At 34.9% G+C, this 18,696-nt stretch overlaps 1 protein-coding gene across 2 annotated transcripts in view; it reads left to right on the top strand.

Moving 5' to 3' along the window:
• Positions 1-18,696, top strand: part of tgfb2 (transforming growth factor, beta 2) — a 56,694-nt gene that overhangs the window by 20,488 nt on the left and 17,510 nt on the right. For both annotated transcript variants that reach the window (XM_088905083.1, XM_088905089.1), the window contains exon 2: positions 15,649-15,812. In XM_088905083.1, the coding sequence (XP_088761209.1) occupies positions 15,649-15,812 (164 nt within the window). The remainder of the gene's footprint in view (positions 1-15,648; positions 15,813-18,696) is intronic.

The raw sequence follows: 18,696 nt of genomic DNA, 5'->3' as shown, positions 1-18,696 counted from the left end.
GTATATATAACAGTACATACTGTATATATATATAGTATATATAACCTTTGCTTTCATTTTTTTGTTCACTTTAAATGAATATCATCCTTTGTTCTCTTTGTCTAAAGTGTTCTTTTAATTGATATATTAAGGTCACTGTTTTCTAAACTTATGATTGAATAATAATTCATTGCATTTATATAGTGCTTTTCTTTACAATACACTTCCTATATAGAAGGCAATGCACTTTTACACCCACATGGGTGATGACCAGCTGCCCCATTACGCAGCAGATCAAGTCAAAAACCAAGAAATTGCTTCAGTAATTGAATTAAGTGGGAACTTTAGAACTTTAGACTTTCATACAAACCCAGATTAGGAGACACCATGGCAGTGGCTTTTACTTGCTTCTGTAATGTGTCTGTTCTGTGTTTCAAATTGGACATCTTTAGTAGTGCCACCATTTATTTTGGAATAATATCTACTTTTTGGAATTCATCTAATTCCTTTCTAATCTGCTAGAAATGCAAGCTTTATGTGTAGCCATTTGCCTTTTAATTTTAACATTAGAAAAAGATATGGAAGTTGCCTTAATTGTAATAAAAAATGAATAAGGACTGGCTTCTGCTCATAACACACAGGACATGTTTAAAACAATCAAACATCTTAATCTCTATCAGGGATAAGCAATGTTTTACCTGAACTTTTTTTTACTGTTTCAAATCCTTCTAAAATAAGATAACGTTCTGTATATTACATTAGAAACACTCAAAGAACAATGTAGCTTAGATTTGAGGCATGCCTACTTAAAAATGGTTTATAAAGACACAAATCAGCTGAGACAAAATCACTTCAGTGATTACTAAGAACTGTTATCCAGTAATGCTATAGCAATTGCAATTAAAAAAAACTTTAGGTACCAAGACATCATGTGAAGAGCTTCTAGCATCTGCCTGGTAGTGTATTACCAAGGGCAATATTTTCAACAAGTAACTGTAGTTATTGGCTTCCTGTTGAAATGGAATTAATTTCAAAGCCCAGGATGTGCACAAGGAATGTGTTGTTAAGGTAATTAATCCAAAATTCAGAGCAAGACACATAGTGCCAAAAAACACAATGGCATTTTTTTGCTTTTCATCATATTCTGTATGAAGGCATTACATTTGCAAATAAAAAAAATGTTTCTTATTTGGATTATTATGTTCTTGTAATGTCCACTTTAAGTTTTAAAGATTTGCCTGAAGGTGAATACTCAGGGTTCCAAAAAGCAGAAGGCTATAATTTTTAGGGGCTAAACAATTTATAGGCTGGTAGCCTGTTGTAATTGTTCAGATTATTAGTTGTGTTATTCTGCTTAAAGATGATAAAATCCATACCATTGGAAACTAATGAAAGTTCAAGAATGTTGCATTTAGGTGAAAATGAGGCTGGTATGTCACATGTGTGTTAGAGTTTGTACTAACTTTATGAGTTTGAGTTTAACTTTTTTTATCTGAAAGCAATTAAAGTGCTGAACTGAACCATCTTTGACTAATTTACCTAATATTCAAGATATAGATTTGTTTACAACAGGTAGACAGGTCATTTAAACATTTAAACAATTTGTTCTCTGAATCCACTTGGAACAGTATTTGGTATATATAAACTGAGACAGATTCCCTCTCAAAGTCTGCTGTTACATTAAAAAAGCACAGAACCTACCAACCAATTAAACCCCTTCCACTTGCTGTTGTTCTTAACGCCAAACCTGCTAGGCATTACTGGAATTTCAATGCAATTACAATAATGTAATTAATTTTAATTTAATTTAATGAAACTTTATTCTCATAACATGTAACACAGGTATTGCCAAATAATTTGTTTAAAGCAGAACAATAATAAAGATACTGCTTTGGTTTGATAGAAATAATGTACAGTATCCCTTCCAATGGATTATTGTGTTACATGTAGTCCCCCCCAGTTACATTATGTATTAGCTGTAAGTCTGAATCTGCAGAGTGTATCCACCCATTGTCCCTCAGGTTGTGACAGGCAGACAAGTACTGACAGCTCCAAAGCTTGCTCATCCTCTCCTAGCAGGTAGTTTATTATTCAAACCATCATAGAGGTTTATGAATAATATTTTCCTACTCAGGATTTTGAGTAAGTCGGTTTCTGCTATTTTTTTTTGTTTTATTTTTAGACAAGGTTAGAAGCAATTAAATCTCTATCTTGATCAGTCCCAGGTTACAGTGACTACACAGTCTGTCACTTCTGGATGTGCTCGGCAATTTCTATGGTTTGTCACTGTCTTTTGTTTTGGATTTTTAACCCTGGCAAACCCTGGCTGAATTGAAATCTTTTCCATGGCTGTGCCCGATAATATTCAAGCTTGTTGTGTATTATACCGTTCCAATATAATTTATTCTTATTTTCTAAGCATAGTTTGAGTTTGTATTCTTGTGTTATTGTTGCTGGAAGGTTTGGAAGTGCTTTAGCATTATATGGTGGTAATGTGGTTCAACTGTGTGAGCTCCAGTAGTAACTGTGTGAGAGGACAAACTGTAGGAGACAGGAGTCCCGCAGACTTCTGAGGAGGTAGAAGAGTAGGTGGACACAGAAACTCAGTGCTTGTTTTTTTATAGAGTGAGGTAAGTGGAGTGCTTTGAAGACACTGGGTGCAATTCCATGAGTCTGCAGGAGATCTTTGCAGAATTTTAGATCTAGGATTTCTGTTGAGCTTTTCCAACTTTATTGGTGGATTTATTTAGCTAAAACACTTCTTTATTACATAAATTGTCCTATTTACCTTAGCCTTCAATGCCTCTGTTCCAGGCTGATGCTCTCTGATGCACTCACACTCAGGTAGAGGCTGTTACAGCTGGTGCTATGCTCCAAAGTGGTAATGGCAAGTGTAAAACCTATAAAACAGTGTATACCTACATGTATTTTCCACTAGGATGGCTGCCTGACCACCATTTTGTTCTGTTGTTGACATGTGTCCCATACCACAGACCGCTGCTGTGCAAAACCTCTAATAATGCCACATTTCAAATATGGCAATATAATGTTTTTATGTAAACCAAGACAGTTGCCTGACCACCGTTTTTTTCTTACAATTACAGCTTTCCCTGTCATGGGAATTTCTGTTTCAGTTGAATCAAAACTTGGCAGGTTTTAATAATACTCAAACCTGCTTCCAACTTGCACTTCACAGCTTACAGTGATACTTTTACACCCACGCTATATCATAATGTGCTTGTACTTGGCCTGTAAAGCAAACAGGCCCTATAAAAAATGCATTTGGCTGATTAACTCAGTATTTACTCAGTAGGCATCTTTATAGTGTGAACTGAATTACTCTATAGTGAAATGGTGATTTCAATACACATTCTGTGCTGTAAGCTGCAACTGTACAAAACATATTACAGCCACTTTTCTTTACTACAGAATTGGATGACAATGAAAAATCTTTGGAAGCCTGGGATATGCTCTGGCTCCCCTGTGACCATGAACTGGATATAACAATTAGAAAATGGATATATGGTTGTTGGAGATGTTGGTTGACATTAACAGTGACAGTGATGGTAATGTGTGTGCCTGATTAGACTGCGAGAAGACTGTATTGTAGAGAAAATATGTACAGTATATTACTGAAGTGCTGTAGTCCTGTATTTATTTTATTATGTTCTGTTATAGTTATAGTTATCCACTTGTTCCCAGTGCTTCTCAAGATAGGCTCGGGGCCACTGTGATCCTGAATTGGATAAGCAGTTATTGAAAGTGATGTGAGATTATAGTTAATACAAAAAATATTATCAAAAAAGGGAAATGAGTAGAGACAGTGGACTACATTACCATATATTATCACTTGTTCACTTGTTGGGGCTTTCTGTCTCATGTAAAATTTAGTCTCTAAGTAACGTGACACTGTGTCAGTGGTGGGAAACTGCTTGGAATTTCAAACCATAGAGTGACAAGATTGTCCAAAAAATCATGATGTAAATCAGATGGTGAGGAAAAGGAGACTGGCCTATGTCCAGAGTGTGAAATTCAAATTCCAAATTGTAATATTACGGCTTGAAATACATCAAAGGAATCCAAGGAATCAAGTTTAACTAAGAAAGAACTGTTCCGATGCTGTTTCTGTGCATATGTGCATATTAAAATAAGCAAGTGCAAGAAGCTTGATGCAGACCTAAATGGAGGTCAGGGACCTCTAACCTTGGGTATTCATAAGAAGCTGATAATTAAAGGGGAACTGCAATGCTATTTTCATATTTCGAGGTTAGAAAGAATTGCAAGAAAGAGTGCATTTCAAACCACAATAAAAGTAGAATGTACACTGTAACTTGTAACACCTCTGATTTATATCACCACAAAATAGACTAAATTTCCAGATATGCGCAACGTCATGTTCTGCGATTCAGAATGAGGCAACAAAACTTCCAGTGATGTGTGCAGCCCTGTGACATTGTAAACAAACAGGCTTGTGAATATCTCTCTTTTAATCCAATAGAAGCTTTATAGCTTTAGATTTTGGGGCGGTTTTGCTGACAGATACAACTTACTTGTTAAGTCTGCATGCAGATTGCGTTGGAACATTTCTGCGGAGAAATATCTGCTGCACAACCTGTACTTATTCATCGTACATCACATTACATTAGTCATTATGGAGACTAGTGAGCAGGAAGGGCCACATCACGTCGCAATTCGTGGAACTCGATGGTGAGTTTGCAACAACATGGAGACTTACAATACTTTCACAAAGTTCACAATGTAGTGCTTAATTAGAAATTTGTAAGTTTTTACTATAACATAAATTATTTTTTTTGTTACTGAGATTTAAAGTCTGGTCTGAGAAATTGGGACTGCAGTTCCCCTTTAAAGCAGCTGTAATCTGGATAGGATTAAAACAATATGCTGAAAAGTAGTTATTTCACAGATGCTAAACGATTCCCTTAAAATTAGAGGAAGAAAGAGCAAGAAAAAAAAACAGTTACTGTAAATGTCCACCACATTTAGTGAGGCATCCAACTGGTTATGACTTTAATGGACTCGAAGTAGAATATTTATGTAGCCATCAACACACCCAAGTTTCCCTCATAATAACCAGCAAATACTGTACTTGCTTGTGGCAGAGGTTATGTTAAACAGGTTGCAGTGTTGAGAATAAGTCTTTACTGCATTGACAGTTGGTGCCAGGAGGTTTTTTTTATGGAATTAAATCCTATCTAGCAGTACATACAGTAAATAGTACTCTCCTTGCAACTGTATAATATGCTGAAGGGCTTGAACAGCAGGATACCAAGATTTTTTGCAAAGAGTGGTTAAGTATGTTAACAGGAGTGGAAAAAATGGTCACCAGCTTGATGTGAATAGGAAAAACACGTTTTACTTTGAGAATAATAATAATATGATAATCAAATGAACAAAGCAATAAAATCACAAGAGCTGACAAATGAGATGAGTTCTTGCTGCTTTTGCCCACCTTCTTTGTTTCTAGCTGAAGAGATCAGTTCTTTTAAGTCAGTCTCCGCGCTATGGACTCTTTCCAGAGCATCAATCTGTTTTTTGTTGTGTGGTAACCAGAATCGAACGTATTTTGTGGTTGCAGTAGAGCATTATATTATTTGAAAATTACCAAATATCTGTAATATTATCTGTATTTTTAAATAAAATCCTTATGTTGGCTTTTTAAAATGGATTTTCAACAGTGTCTGGATTAGGTCACTTATGACTACAGTTTGTCACAAACAGACATTTTAAATTCTGTACCACCCGTGTGATACAGTATGTATCATTTATTTTCTTTTGGCTTGTATGGTGTCATATATCCTGACATAAAACATTGTCTAATTGAAAGATGGGAACATACACTATATTTATCGTTTAAAGTAGCACTTTACATTTTTATTTATAATATGACAATAAGGTATACCATGATTTTAATTATATATTTATGATCTCACTGGTTGCAAGCAGTAGGCTTCGGGGAAGTACAGTATATGCAGTTGAAATAAGAACTAGTTTGCGAAAAGAAAACAGTTCAAATAAGTGGTGAATTTCAACTTGTGTATGAGATAACCGTTGACAGATTAAAAATCAGATTATAATCTCTAAAAATTCTGAAACCATTTATGGTCATGTATATGGCAGCCTCTATCAGAAACCCATGTGTTTTATCAAACAATTACTCTTGATTTTGGTTATTTTGACATCTTTATACAGTACATCGGTAGATTTGAAATGGGCTTCCTGAAGATCAAATGGTGTGGATATTTATTCAAAATATTTAGTTTTTTATTAGAGAATCCAAGTTTCTAGATAAAATTTTGTAAACCACAATTATGAAGGTTTGCTCATAGCAGTATTGAACAAGTCACTCATTCTCTAAAAACTGGATATATACAGCATGTAACACTAAACAGTAGAGAAAGAAGTGTGCTTATCCAGAAATTGATGTAAACAGATGATACTGTAAATGGCCAGGCAAAATACAATTTTTTAATTTTTATTAAAAATAAAAATATTAAAATATTTTTAATATTGTACAATGACAGTTAATAGCAACATCCAAAATAAACACTAAATGGAAAATCAATCTTAGAAATATACACAGAAACAGCTCGTAACACTGTTCAAATACTCATAACAATACTGATTAAAAAAATAATTAAATCAGGATGGTAAACATGGTGTTCAGAAGCCCAATATCATGTATTTAGAGATGCAGTTTTTAACAATGGTGTTACATTTTGTGATATATAAAAGGCACACCCAAAACATATACAGTAAAAGTTAACATGACTGAATTAATCTACCTTTCTGTCAGAATAAAGGTCAAGAGAGCTCTGCAAATCAATATTAAGTGAAATGAAAAAAATGAGACAAATATACACCTTACAATTTAAACGAAGCACTGTTCCACTGGATTAGATCCACTGATATATGTTATCATTCAAGAATATACTGGAAAAAACAGGATTATTCAAAACAGAAAGATAAAAAATCATCTGTACTAACTGATAATAAAGTAACAAGCTTAGACCATAAATTAGTCCATAGATAGATTAGTCCAAGCTTAGTCCATATATTTTGTTTTTTGGAGCTCTGAGATGAGTGTTCCCAGTATAACTTTTTGACTAGTATATTGGCTGACTTGTACAGTAAGTCTTAAGATGTACCACATAGGACAATAACTAGGCAAACCAACCTGCTGGATGGACCTTGTACCAGTCTGATGTATTTTCTGTGCTATACATTGGAGACAAAGTAATCCAATAAAAACAGAAGAGAGCTTCTTTAAGGTCAAAGTGGTGCAACTTATTTACTGGCCATCTGAAGGATGAACTGCCATGTTGCATTGCAAAAAAGAGTAAAGAGTAAACTTCTATGGGACTGGTTGTAACCAACAAGGCGAGCCATTTTGGCAGAGAGTTTTGTAAAAGGTTATTTGAATCTGCTCCTTCACTCTTTTCTAGTATGTTCATAATACACAGGTTGTGGTAAAGGCCTTCCAATTCAGCTTGACAGAAAATTAAGATATCTCCCTTTCTGATTGGCATTCTTAGGAGTAGCCACACACTTCTTGTGCAGAAGAAAGTGTGGTGAAAATCCTCTCTTCCACCCGCTGAACACAATACTTTAATATATGAAAATTGCCAATGACTTTTATAAGACATTTCCTGATTCATTCCACAATTCTTTCAATGAGTGAAACTGTTTTCCAGCCAATCAGGAGATTATGAGCCTAAGAGATCATTACAGGGATGAACCTTATCCAGTGTTGCAGTCTCCGAGGTAAGGTTTCTTTGGTTCTTATGGACAGGGAGTGAGGACCTCTCTCCATATAGCAGCTGATTAATCACGCTTATCAGGGGTCTGTTTATGGTGACCATAAATGTAAAGACTTTCCTAACATTTGTAGTGACTATTAAAATAAAACAGTGGGAGCTCCTTACCTGGCGTCTTGGTCACAAATCTTTGGAAGTTCAGAAAACTAGAATTATGAAAAGAACATATTTATTAGCATGTAGTTTGTAAGCATATCTCTTTGGAATGTTTATTATAGAACATGTGACTGGAAAACCCAGTTACCTTGAACCACAATGACAAAATATGAGTGGAGACAATACTTACTAGGGGTTGTATGTGGACAGTCCACTGCGCACAGTATTATTTCAAGCAAAAACCCCGCTGTTAGGGATTATGGTGATGACCTAATTAGATAATTTGCTAGGATTTATGCAGCTTAATCATAAATACTATGTAATTCATTCTGAAGAGTTTACTTTTACTTTTCAACTTTTCAGTATGTGACATTATAAAGAATGGTGTTTGCTACTTATATCAGTATTCCAATGAAGCAGCTAATATGCTAATATGACGTAAAGAAAATAAGTGACATTTAACCCTAAAATAGAATAAAAAAGTTTCACCATGCATTATCTCATTGAGTGGTAGTTAGTGAATGTAGCTGTGGGATAAGGCACAAAGGGGAAGTATAACAGTCAAACTGGAAAAATATCAAAGCATGCCAGCAATTATTTTTAATCCCTGTTATTAGGGTGAAGGTTGCAGCCAGAGAGACTTCCGCTGCAGTTGTGCACTGTGAAGAATCAGCTTGTACGATTCTTCAAGAATGTTTTCTTTTTCCTAACATCAGGAAGCACAGTTAATTTGTAACACAATTTGTCCTTTGGAGTTTCCTGTTGTTAGACTGTTAAGTAGCCCCATGGAGCCATGGATTCAATTTGAAAAATTATTGCTCCTCAGAAGAACATAGCAGTGAGAAATCAGCTTAGCCACTAATTGGTATAATGGTCATACATTCGAAAAAATAATTTTGTTATTTTAAATATATATATTTTTTAAATTTTCCAGTAAAAAGTATTCATACAATCTTATCAAGAAGTTCTAAAAACAATTAAATTGAAAATTATATTAAAACTTATTTGGCAAAAATACATTCATGATTTATTATCAGTGGAAAGCCATGCATGTATGCAAGTTAATTCTCTAACTATTACCAATGGGTCTACTCCTCTTCTCAAACTGTTTAAATCAATGAGTCAGTCAAAGTGACGTTGTTCCAAATGTCCAGCAAATATGCAATAATTGGTCTCATCTGAAGGAAGGCAGTCTTGCTTTTAAGGACAAAAAAATTAAAGATCACAGAATATAATTGGTTTATTTAATACATCAGGTACAGTAGGCACGATTAAACTCACACAACAGAATCCAACCATGAAAAGCCAAATAATAATAATAATTGCAATTTAGTGCAGCCTGACCACTGTTAGCTTTGAGGTTTAGTAATCTTATCCTTACTTATCCCCTATCATATGTATTTTACTGAGACAGATAGGTTCAATTTCCCAGATTTCCCTTCTTGATTCATCTTCTTAAACCCTAGGTTGACTTTAGTCTGGGATATTTCCAGTGCTTCTTGATTAATTTAGGTAAAATGGCAGCCAGAGTTGTATGCCGTGCTCAAGGTGTGGTCCAACTTTTGCAATATGTGGTGTCATCATAACTTCTCTTGACTTTGTGCCCAATTGCCTCTGCAAAGTGAGATGGAGGAGTGCAGTGGCTAGGGGAGAAGCTGTTTATTTTTCTAATTTATTGAATGGAAAATGCACATGGGGAGGGACGATTAATGAGAAAAGTACTGTCAGCAGAAGTAGCCAGCAGACTGCATAAATAAAAGGTTTACCTTTGTTTCAATGGGAGATCATGTTGTCTTTAGACAAGCCCCTAGGTCCTTTTCCCACTGTGTGCTTTCTTACTGTGTAACTCCTGTGGTTTAATTATGTTCTAGATTTTTCATACCTAACTGCAAGCTCTGCAAACATTCACTTAACATCTATCTACCCAATTAGAAATTTTACTGTATTGTCCGAATTATTATTTTATTGTTAATCATTTTCCCAAGCTTTGTATCATCACCAGGTTTAATTTGTTACTGACAATTTGATTAATACGACCCTTTGCATATGAAGAGCAATGGCAGCAACAGCACAGATGTCTGTGGGAATCTACTTCTGACTGACGCTTCCTATCTGTTACTCTTCAGATTCTGTGCTGGAGCTAGATTTGAATCCATCTACATGGCTCACCATCAATTCCTACATCTTTTAATGAATAACCAACGTATGGGGAAACGCGTTAGAGCCTTTATGAAAACGACATGCAGGGTGTCAGGTGCTGTCTTTTTGTAGATTCTTCAGAAAAAGCTAGAATAGGTCTTCTTTACAGAACTGTATTTCCTTTCACCAATAACAGAATTGCTATAAAAATAAGATTCTAGTTTTTTCTCTAATGATATACTCTAGAATATTAGACAATATGTATCTTAAGATGGCTCGCCTACAATTATCTGTGTTCACTAGCATTTTGTGTATATTAGGATTCTGATGGCAGTCTTTCAGTTTGCTTGATTATTTATATTTTTGAAATGACTGTTAAAAATCTAACTGCTGCTAGTGCTTTGCAAATTACTTCACTGAGCTCTTTCAAACCATTGGGTGATGTGTGAGCCTAGTGATGCATTAGTTTGTCTTCTACTTAGTTTTCTGTGCCATATATGATTTGTAGCAAATAGCATATTTATTTAATCTTCATTAGTAAAGATATACAGTAAGTGAAATAGTTATTTAGGATATCTGTGATTTAATTTAATTGTACACTACACCTGCAAATTCTCATTTAATTATCATGAAATACAAACTGTGCAGGGCCACATGAATGTTAGTCTGACAAACTTTTCCATCAGTTAGTGTGCTGTAGTTATTAGGTTGTTATTTGAGTGCACTGATGTATGCACAGGGTATTGTGTGATCTGAGCAATATTATAGTTTTGATTATCTTTCATAGTGCCATTGCTGACAAAAAAAGTCTAAAAACTGAATTTGTGATTTGGCAGGTGTGTTTTGAGTGGAGCCTTTTTCTTTATGTAGTGAAATGTAGGATTACCTTTCACACTCACCCTCCAAGGGTTTTGAATCTCTAGTGATTTTTAAGTACAGTAGTATTTGCATTTCTATCAGGTAAACCTGAGTATAGCACAGTAAACGCATTTTAAACTCATCAGCTCTAATCCTTTAAATGGAAACAAGTGGAGCACACATGGGCATCGTAACAGAGTATCACCTGCTGTAAATGTACTTTTTTCTAATACAAGAAGTTGCCCAACAGACATCTATAAAAAGATGTATTCCTTGATTTACAGTAGAATTGTCAGTAAAACATAATTTCAGCAATGTTTCATAACTGTAACTGTGATTTTTTAAGTTACAATTCCAGAGTGATTATATCATGTGTTCATTAAAAAAATAAACCTTGTCACTTTGCATTTGTAACAGACCTTACAAAAGTATTAACAAATTTGGCTTGTGTAACTGAATGACTAAAAATCTCTTGGCAGCAAATAATAATAATTTTCCCTTTTCTATAACCCTATCATATATTTAATCATGTTCTAGTTTATCACGATAAACTGTATTGCTCTCCTATTATTATAATTCTGATGACTGCCAGTCCCATCTCTGCAGATACGCAGCATTCTGAATGAAACTCCTTGTATAAAATGAATATAGCCAGTGTTAGTTTCAGCACAACGGTGTCATTCATGGTGTTAAAGTTTTTATTGGTGTGTTTTTTAAATCCAGACCTGTGAGAGGAAGTTGAAGTGTGACTTTTATGTTGATCTAGCTTGTTTTGCTGATAAGAAGAAAGCACTGTTATTGTTGGCCAGTTTTATGTTTCTCAGAAAAGAGAAAAAGGGATAGCTCCAGCTGCCTATTATTTGTCATTCATTCCATGCACAGCTTCCAGGTTTCCTTGTGCAGTCTGAAACTGGAACATCAATTTTGCTCAATTTTCCATGACAGATGGACTGTCTCTGTAGAATTTGTGGCTCCTCTTAAGAAGGAAGGGTAAGAAACATAAGGGGACTTTTCAGCCTGTCTGACTTGTTTGATGCTTAGTAGCTAGTTGAGTGCAGAGTCTCATTGTGCCACTTCTTGAATGACTCCAGAATGTGGTCTTGGTTAGATAGAGTGTTCCAGACCCCTTTGGGGTGCTTTCTATTCTCTCTATCCTTTGTGTCTAAGTCACTGGGTGCCCTTGTGACCCTGTGTCCCTGTTTCTTTCCATGGCGAAAGTGTCCATTTTGAAATGAACTATATACAGTCTTTTAAAGGAGAATTTTGATTATGTGTTATACAATAGACTTAACTTTCTCAAACAAAAGTACCTCTCCCCTATTTTCACCTTGTTCATGCTTTCTTTAATAATAATAATAATTGCTTACACTTATATAGCGCTTTTCTGGACACTCCACTCAAAGCGCTTTACACGTAATGGGGACTCCCCTCCACCACCACCAGTGTGCAGCATCCACCTGCGACATTTGGTATAGAAGTATTTCAATAATCAAATAAGATTATGAACAGGATTATCTCAGGATTCATAACAGTATTTATTTCATTTCTGAAAATAATCTCAAATGTATAATTTTAGTAGCACTTTTAAAGAATAAGAAAGTTAATGAGCAGATATTTAGCTGGTTGTTATGTGATTTCTAAAACAATGGTAGCATTACATAGTATTTATAAAGGATTTAATTGAAGCATTTAATAGACCATATGACAATAAAATCCATTGGCAACTTTGCCGTTACTTTGCTGTGGAAATTGCCAAGGCATCATGGTAAGTGACATGGATTTAAGAACCTATGCCAATTTGCACCTTCAAATACATCAACCTTACCCAACAACGACATAACAAAGTGGATGAACAATTTTACAGAGCATGCAGGTTGGACTATACCATGTGTGGTTACAAATGTGACTGCAGTTTCTCTTTCCATGGTTCATTACTTAAAAATCTTCAAACCAAGCATTTATTTCCACCACAATATCAAGCTGTCGGTTGTTGTAGTGAGGTCTGTAGTGTGCGTCCACGAAGCTGCTTGAAAAGTTGTTTTTTTTCCAGTACTTCTGTTGGAAATGTCTATAGCTTACATTTCTTTATGTTTTCTATACTCAATAATTTACCTTTTCTTTCTTGTTTCTGTGAATATAACCAACACTTCACTTGGTATGGTAATACATTATAATTTCTTGTAGATATCTAGGTAAACATAGAATCACAAATTATATATTCTCACTGCCTTGAATTTTGTAATCCCCAGCTGTTAATCAACGTGATATACAATTACAACTGTGGTCCATGATAGAAACGTAGACTACAGATGAGTACAGTGTACTTTTCAGGCAATTGTTTGTCATTATCCAGTTTTTACATTGCATGCCGGCAGTGCAAACAATAGGGTTAAGCACAGAATTGTGGTCAGACATAACTTTCACCATTATCAGTGCAAGTTTCAAGGGATGCCGTGTCCTGGGAAGCCAACTTACAACCTCTCCTACCCTGTTCATCCTCTTTCTGGAGTCACAGTCACAGTTAACTAATGACAGAGCCCAGATCTGAACCACTGTCGACTATGAGAAGAAGCAGCCTGTGCTGGAAGGAAAAAAACCTTTCCCTGGTAGTATGGAAAGAGGAAAAGTGATCCAAAGGCAATTATGTTAAAAATACACTCGTATAAGATAGCACCCTACCCATCATGGTGCCTTACAACAGTCATATATAAATATATATTTTTCCATATTTAAACAACCAGGATTGATGCAGATCACAACATCAAATAAAACGTAGCAACTATTTTATACTGTACAGTAAGTTTAAATTTATTATTTAATTGTTCTACTTTTCCCCAATGGCATTGATGCCAGTAGGGTGATGACTCTTGGCTGATTAGGCCAGAATTCTGATTATGCAGAAAGTGTTAAATGTTTAGAATAATAGATTCTGTCCCATTTTCTATTTTTAATTCCTGCAAAACCCATACTGTACATTCAGAAATTGTGTGGGCTCTTAAGGCAACAGAAGGACTGAACACTTTCCAAAGCTTTCATGAGAATTGTAATTGTCCAGTCAACTGTTCCTAAGTGTGATTATTTCAAAAAACAGCTTTTTTAAACTGAAACCTTCCCAGCATATTAGTTAGGAATTATTTTGTCAAAGTTTTATTTACTCATAATAAAATATGATTGCTATAAAGTGTGTTGGCATGGCATTCCACAATTCTTGTTGGCAGTAGTCTAAAACATTATCCATTGTATTGGAATATCACCAGATCAGACTTAAAACACATTTAGTTGATGTAAAATTGGTAAAATATACAGATTTATGAGACTATGTTACACATCTTCTTGTTTTATTGTATTCTGGATTTATACTGCTTTTTGATCTTCCGTAATCCAGAAACAGGGACATTATGTAAATTGTTTTGTAATGTCCTACTATTCCTTAACCATTTACTGTAAGTTGTGTTTCTATAAAGTTTTTTTAATTAAATTAATTTATTTAAAGGCAACTTTACCTTATTTTCTGGACATGACCTGAAAATCACAACAACAGTAAACTGCAACACTAATCAGTGTTTTAATAATATGAAAATGATAATACCTTTTTCAGTTCAAAGTTCAGTTCAGTTGCAAAGTCCCATATGATTATGATGAAAAAATGTATACTTTATTTCTGTATAGAAGTGTTATAAATACTGTACATTATGAAGTGAATTTAATTTACGATTTGTGTTTTTCTTATATCGGGAAGTATATACACAAATATATAATTTGTTTTATAGTACATATCATATAAACTTGCCAAATAATTCTCAGAATGCCTTGTCCAACTAAAGATCAAAAATGTCAAACTAAAGATTTTTACAGCAGGTCAGTGTGACCATTTTTTGTTTAGATGCAAACTAAGCTGCTAGAGTGCCTTAATGAACTGGTTTAATCGTGGGCTTATCAATTATCACTCATTGTGTTAATGTGAGAACTGTGAATGTATGCCTTTGACTTACTATTTGTGGGGCTTTTTTGCACAAATTCCATACATATTTCCAAAGTATGACAACAATGGTAACATACTGTAAAATCAGTTATTGTATATTTAGCAAAATGGTTATCTGAATAAAATCTACAAAAAAAAACCAACTTAAAAAAACTGTCATCTTTATCAAGCTTCTGATTTTAATCACAGAAGAGATGAATATTTGGGAATTTTAAAGGATTTGTATGACTTGTTTGGGTATGTTGTCTCTACAGCAGGGGTGGGCTGTGCTGGTTCACCAGTGCCAGGTTCCTATAGGTTTTGGTAGGACCTTTCAATAAGCACCTACTGTAGTTAATACCTGAAAAAAGCAGGGGATTTGAATTTTTATCTACTTAATTGGTTCAATTAAGTCTCTAAGGTCCTCAGATGTGGTGTGTTCCAGAACTAAACATGGATGGCATCTCAGAGCTAAGGTTGCCTATCACTGCTGTACACCCTTCACAATACAGTTTCAAGCAATCAGTTTCCCATTCATATTATATGAACATACTGTAGTTGCAAAATGGAAATTACATGCTGTATATATTTTTATAATCCTTATGCCTTATCATTTCCTTTTTAAAAAAAGCCAGACTGTAGAACCATGCTGAATGATGTTAGGATTGGAATTTATCAGCATTCGAATAGAAATACAGCACCTGTGGCTATCAGATTTCAGGTGTGTTTCAGAATAAACGCTTTAACATTTTCCTTATCACATCTTCAAATCCTTTCCAGATGTCATCTCTTCGACGCTATATAATCCTTACTTCAGACGACTCACATTTGATGTTTCACCAATGGAGAAGAATGCCTCAAATTTGGTGAAGGCGGAACTTAGGATTTTTCGATTACCAAATCCGAAGGCAAGAGTTTCTGAGCAGCGAATAGAACTTTATCAGGTAATTTGTCTTTTTTATACAGTAAAGGTAAAGGTATCACTGCCTGTGGAAAAAAATAAAATATGTTTTACTGTATTTCTCATAAAATATAAAAACTATTGTAACTATAAACAAAGTATATGTACAAACATAGAATATGTAGAATTACACAAAGCTTTGCTGATTTTCCAAACATAGTATTGTTTTTGCAATAATAATTTCTTAGTGAAGTTCCTGTTTTTTAAACAAAGACCTATGAACAGTTACTGTATCTCCCTACTTGGTGATGCTACTTAACATTGCTACAGCAAAGCAGAAGAGTAATGATGCTTTTTTCCACATATGTGAGCAGTTTCACTACTCTACAATTCCAGACTGTATGTACAGAAGCGAAGCACTTCTTGTGAAAAGAGTATGGCTACAGCTTTTATGAAAATGTATTGACTCACATACTGTACACTCCATTATTGATTCACTTTTGCAAAATTAGTAGCTCTCACTGAACAGTACAGTTTAAGTATGAACTTAAAGGAGAACTACCGTAAGAGGAGACTGTTGTCATTCAGGAGAATGTTGTGTCTGAAGGGCTCTAGTAAACCTTTAATTAACTCTAGTGAAATTGATACATTGTTTGTTCCATTTACAGACACACACTAATTTTGTACAAGTTTCTTTTTCTGTCCTATGTGTAATGTAGAGTATGCCTGTGTAAGTGGTTTTTAAACAAGATACAACTAAGGTTATGTTTTTAGGTAAAAGATCATATGGCAATGTGGCTCATCTAGCCTGTTAGGCAGTTAGTAGCTAATAGATTTGAGGATCGCATGGTGACATTTCTTTTAAGAAGTGAGGGTGATGGCTCACCAACATGGCAGGGCAGCTTGTTCCTTACTTCCACAGTCCTTTATGTAAAGAACTGCCTCCTATGGTCTGTTTTAATTGCCCTTCAGGTTAGATTCCTCTAAGCTGTGTCCTTCTTTGTTTTTTACTGTTGATTCTGAAGAAGTCCACTGGATGCATGCATAAAGTCGATCCATTCATCCATTTTCGAATCGCTCCAGTACAGGGTAACAGGGAATCCGGACTCAATACCGTCCAGCAACCGGCACAAGGCAGGGCACATCCGGGACGGAATGCCAGTCCATTGCAGGGCACACAAAGACACAGGCAAATCACACACTCTCACTAGGGTCAGTTTTCCCAGAAGACAATTTATTATATAAAAATGTAATACATACATTACTGTTAGGACTTATAACAATTTTAAACTAAAGGTTTAAAATACTATATTGCATTATAGTTGCAAAATGTTTTAGTATAATTTGTCAAGTGAGAAAATAAAATAATGTTTTAAACAGTTGTTCCTACAGAGCTAATTTTAGGTACAGAAAGCTCATCAGATGTGACACTTAGTGATTTTTCACAAGCCTGGTAGGTGGAGGATTTTCAGTTGGTTCCTTTATGAGTTGCCTATACGAAATTGTGGAATACTGTATCACGTCTATCCAAAAACAACAACACAAAGAAATACCCAGCAATAAGTTATTTATGAAGAGCATCACCATTAGCCATTTAATCACCACCTTCAGAACCTGACATTTTCACTACAGTTAATATTGACACTGCAATGCTTAGATTTTCACATTCAACAGTGCCTTGCTTTTGCAAAGTAGCAAAATAATATAAATTACAAAACACCTCATAACACCTTGGATGTTCCTGAAACACCTCTGGACTTTCTCCTTGAGGAAATTGAGAGTTCCCATCACAATACATTTATTGTGGTTGCATAATAAATTGTAAATGATTTTGCTGAAAAATATTTTAAATATATCATGTTTGTTTATGCTGCATCAGCGTTTCTCAAACTAGAGTTTCCAAACTTACAAGGAGGTTGCAAAGCTATTTTAGAGTGGTGTAGAATGTGAAAAATGCTGACAGAACCTCATTTACAAAATTGTAGCCATAAACATCTAAAGTCATTTGAAAAGAAAAGGTGTAGGTCAGCTTTAGCCACCAGAAGGCCCAAACAATTAATCTAAATTCAATAATAGAGGTTCATCATGCATATTGGACCCTTTTGACTGCATAGTCAAAACTACTATTATTTCTTTTATAGTCAATCAATTCATATTTTGAAATTTGTATTATTTATGAATGATAAGTACAATATACCTTTTATTTTTGGGTAATTTCATGCATACATTTGATTACTCTGTAACAAAAACATACTTTATGTTTAACATCGTAATTTCAGGTTAAATGTTTTTATGTAAAATTTCACTTTACATAAAATTTGTGGCAGTATCTGCATTATGCACCCCATTGAGCTCGCCAAACTCTTTGTGTAATTATTCACAAAACCGTAACAGGCATACCTTATTGGATTTAAATCCAATCCACTCTAAGTCTTTTTCATTTTTTTTCTCCTGGTGAGCTCATTGCTTGCATTAATCGTGTGATTTGTTATGTGTTTTGGGTCATTATCGTACTCCATGGTAAAGTGCTGCCCAGTTAGTATAGAAGCATTTTCTTCTACATATGCAAATAAAATGTTGCTGTAAATTCCACAATTAATTCTCCAATGGTGCAGCCACCATTAGTGACACCCTCAAGAAAGATGAGTGAACTGAATCTAGAGGCAGCCGTGTGCAGGGCATGACATTGCCTCTACTATGCTTCAAAGATGAGATGTTCTTTGGAGCATCTGCAGTTCCTTACTTTCTGTCACTTTGGTAATGGCTGATCATTCTATAAAGTTCTCATCTGCCTATAAGACTTGCAAAACTCTCCTAGCTCATCTTTGTAATGATGGGAGGTTTATTTTAGCCAGCAGCCATATCACCCTGCAACTCACAACTGGCAACCCACTGAAGCTAAGCAGGTGTGAGCCTGGTCAGTACCT

The sequence above is a fragment of the Atractosteus spatula genome, chromosome 2, assembly GCF_055471065.1.
Source record: "Atractosteus spatula isolate fAtrSpa1 chromosome 2, fAtrSpa1.hap1, whole genome shotgun sequence".
NCBI classification, from domain to species: domain Eukaryota; kingdom Metazoa; phylum Chordata; class Actinopteri; order Semionotiformes; family Lepisosteidae; genus Atractosteus; species Atractosteus spatula.
This window is presented reverse-complemented; position numbering and strand designations above follow the sequence as displayed.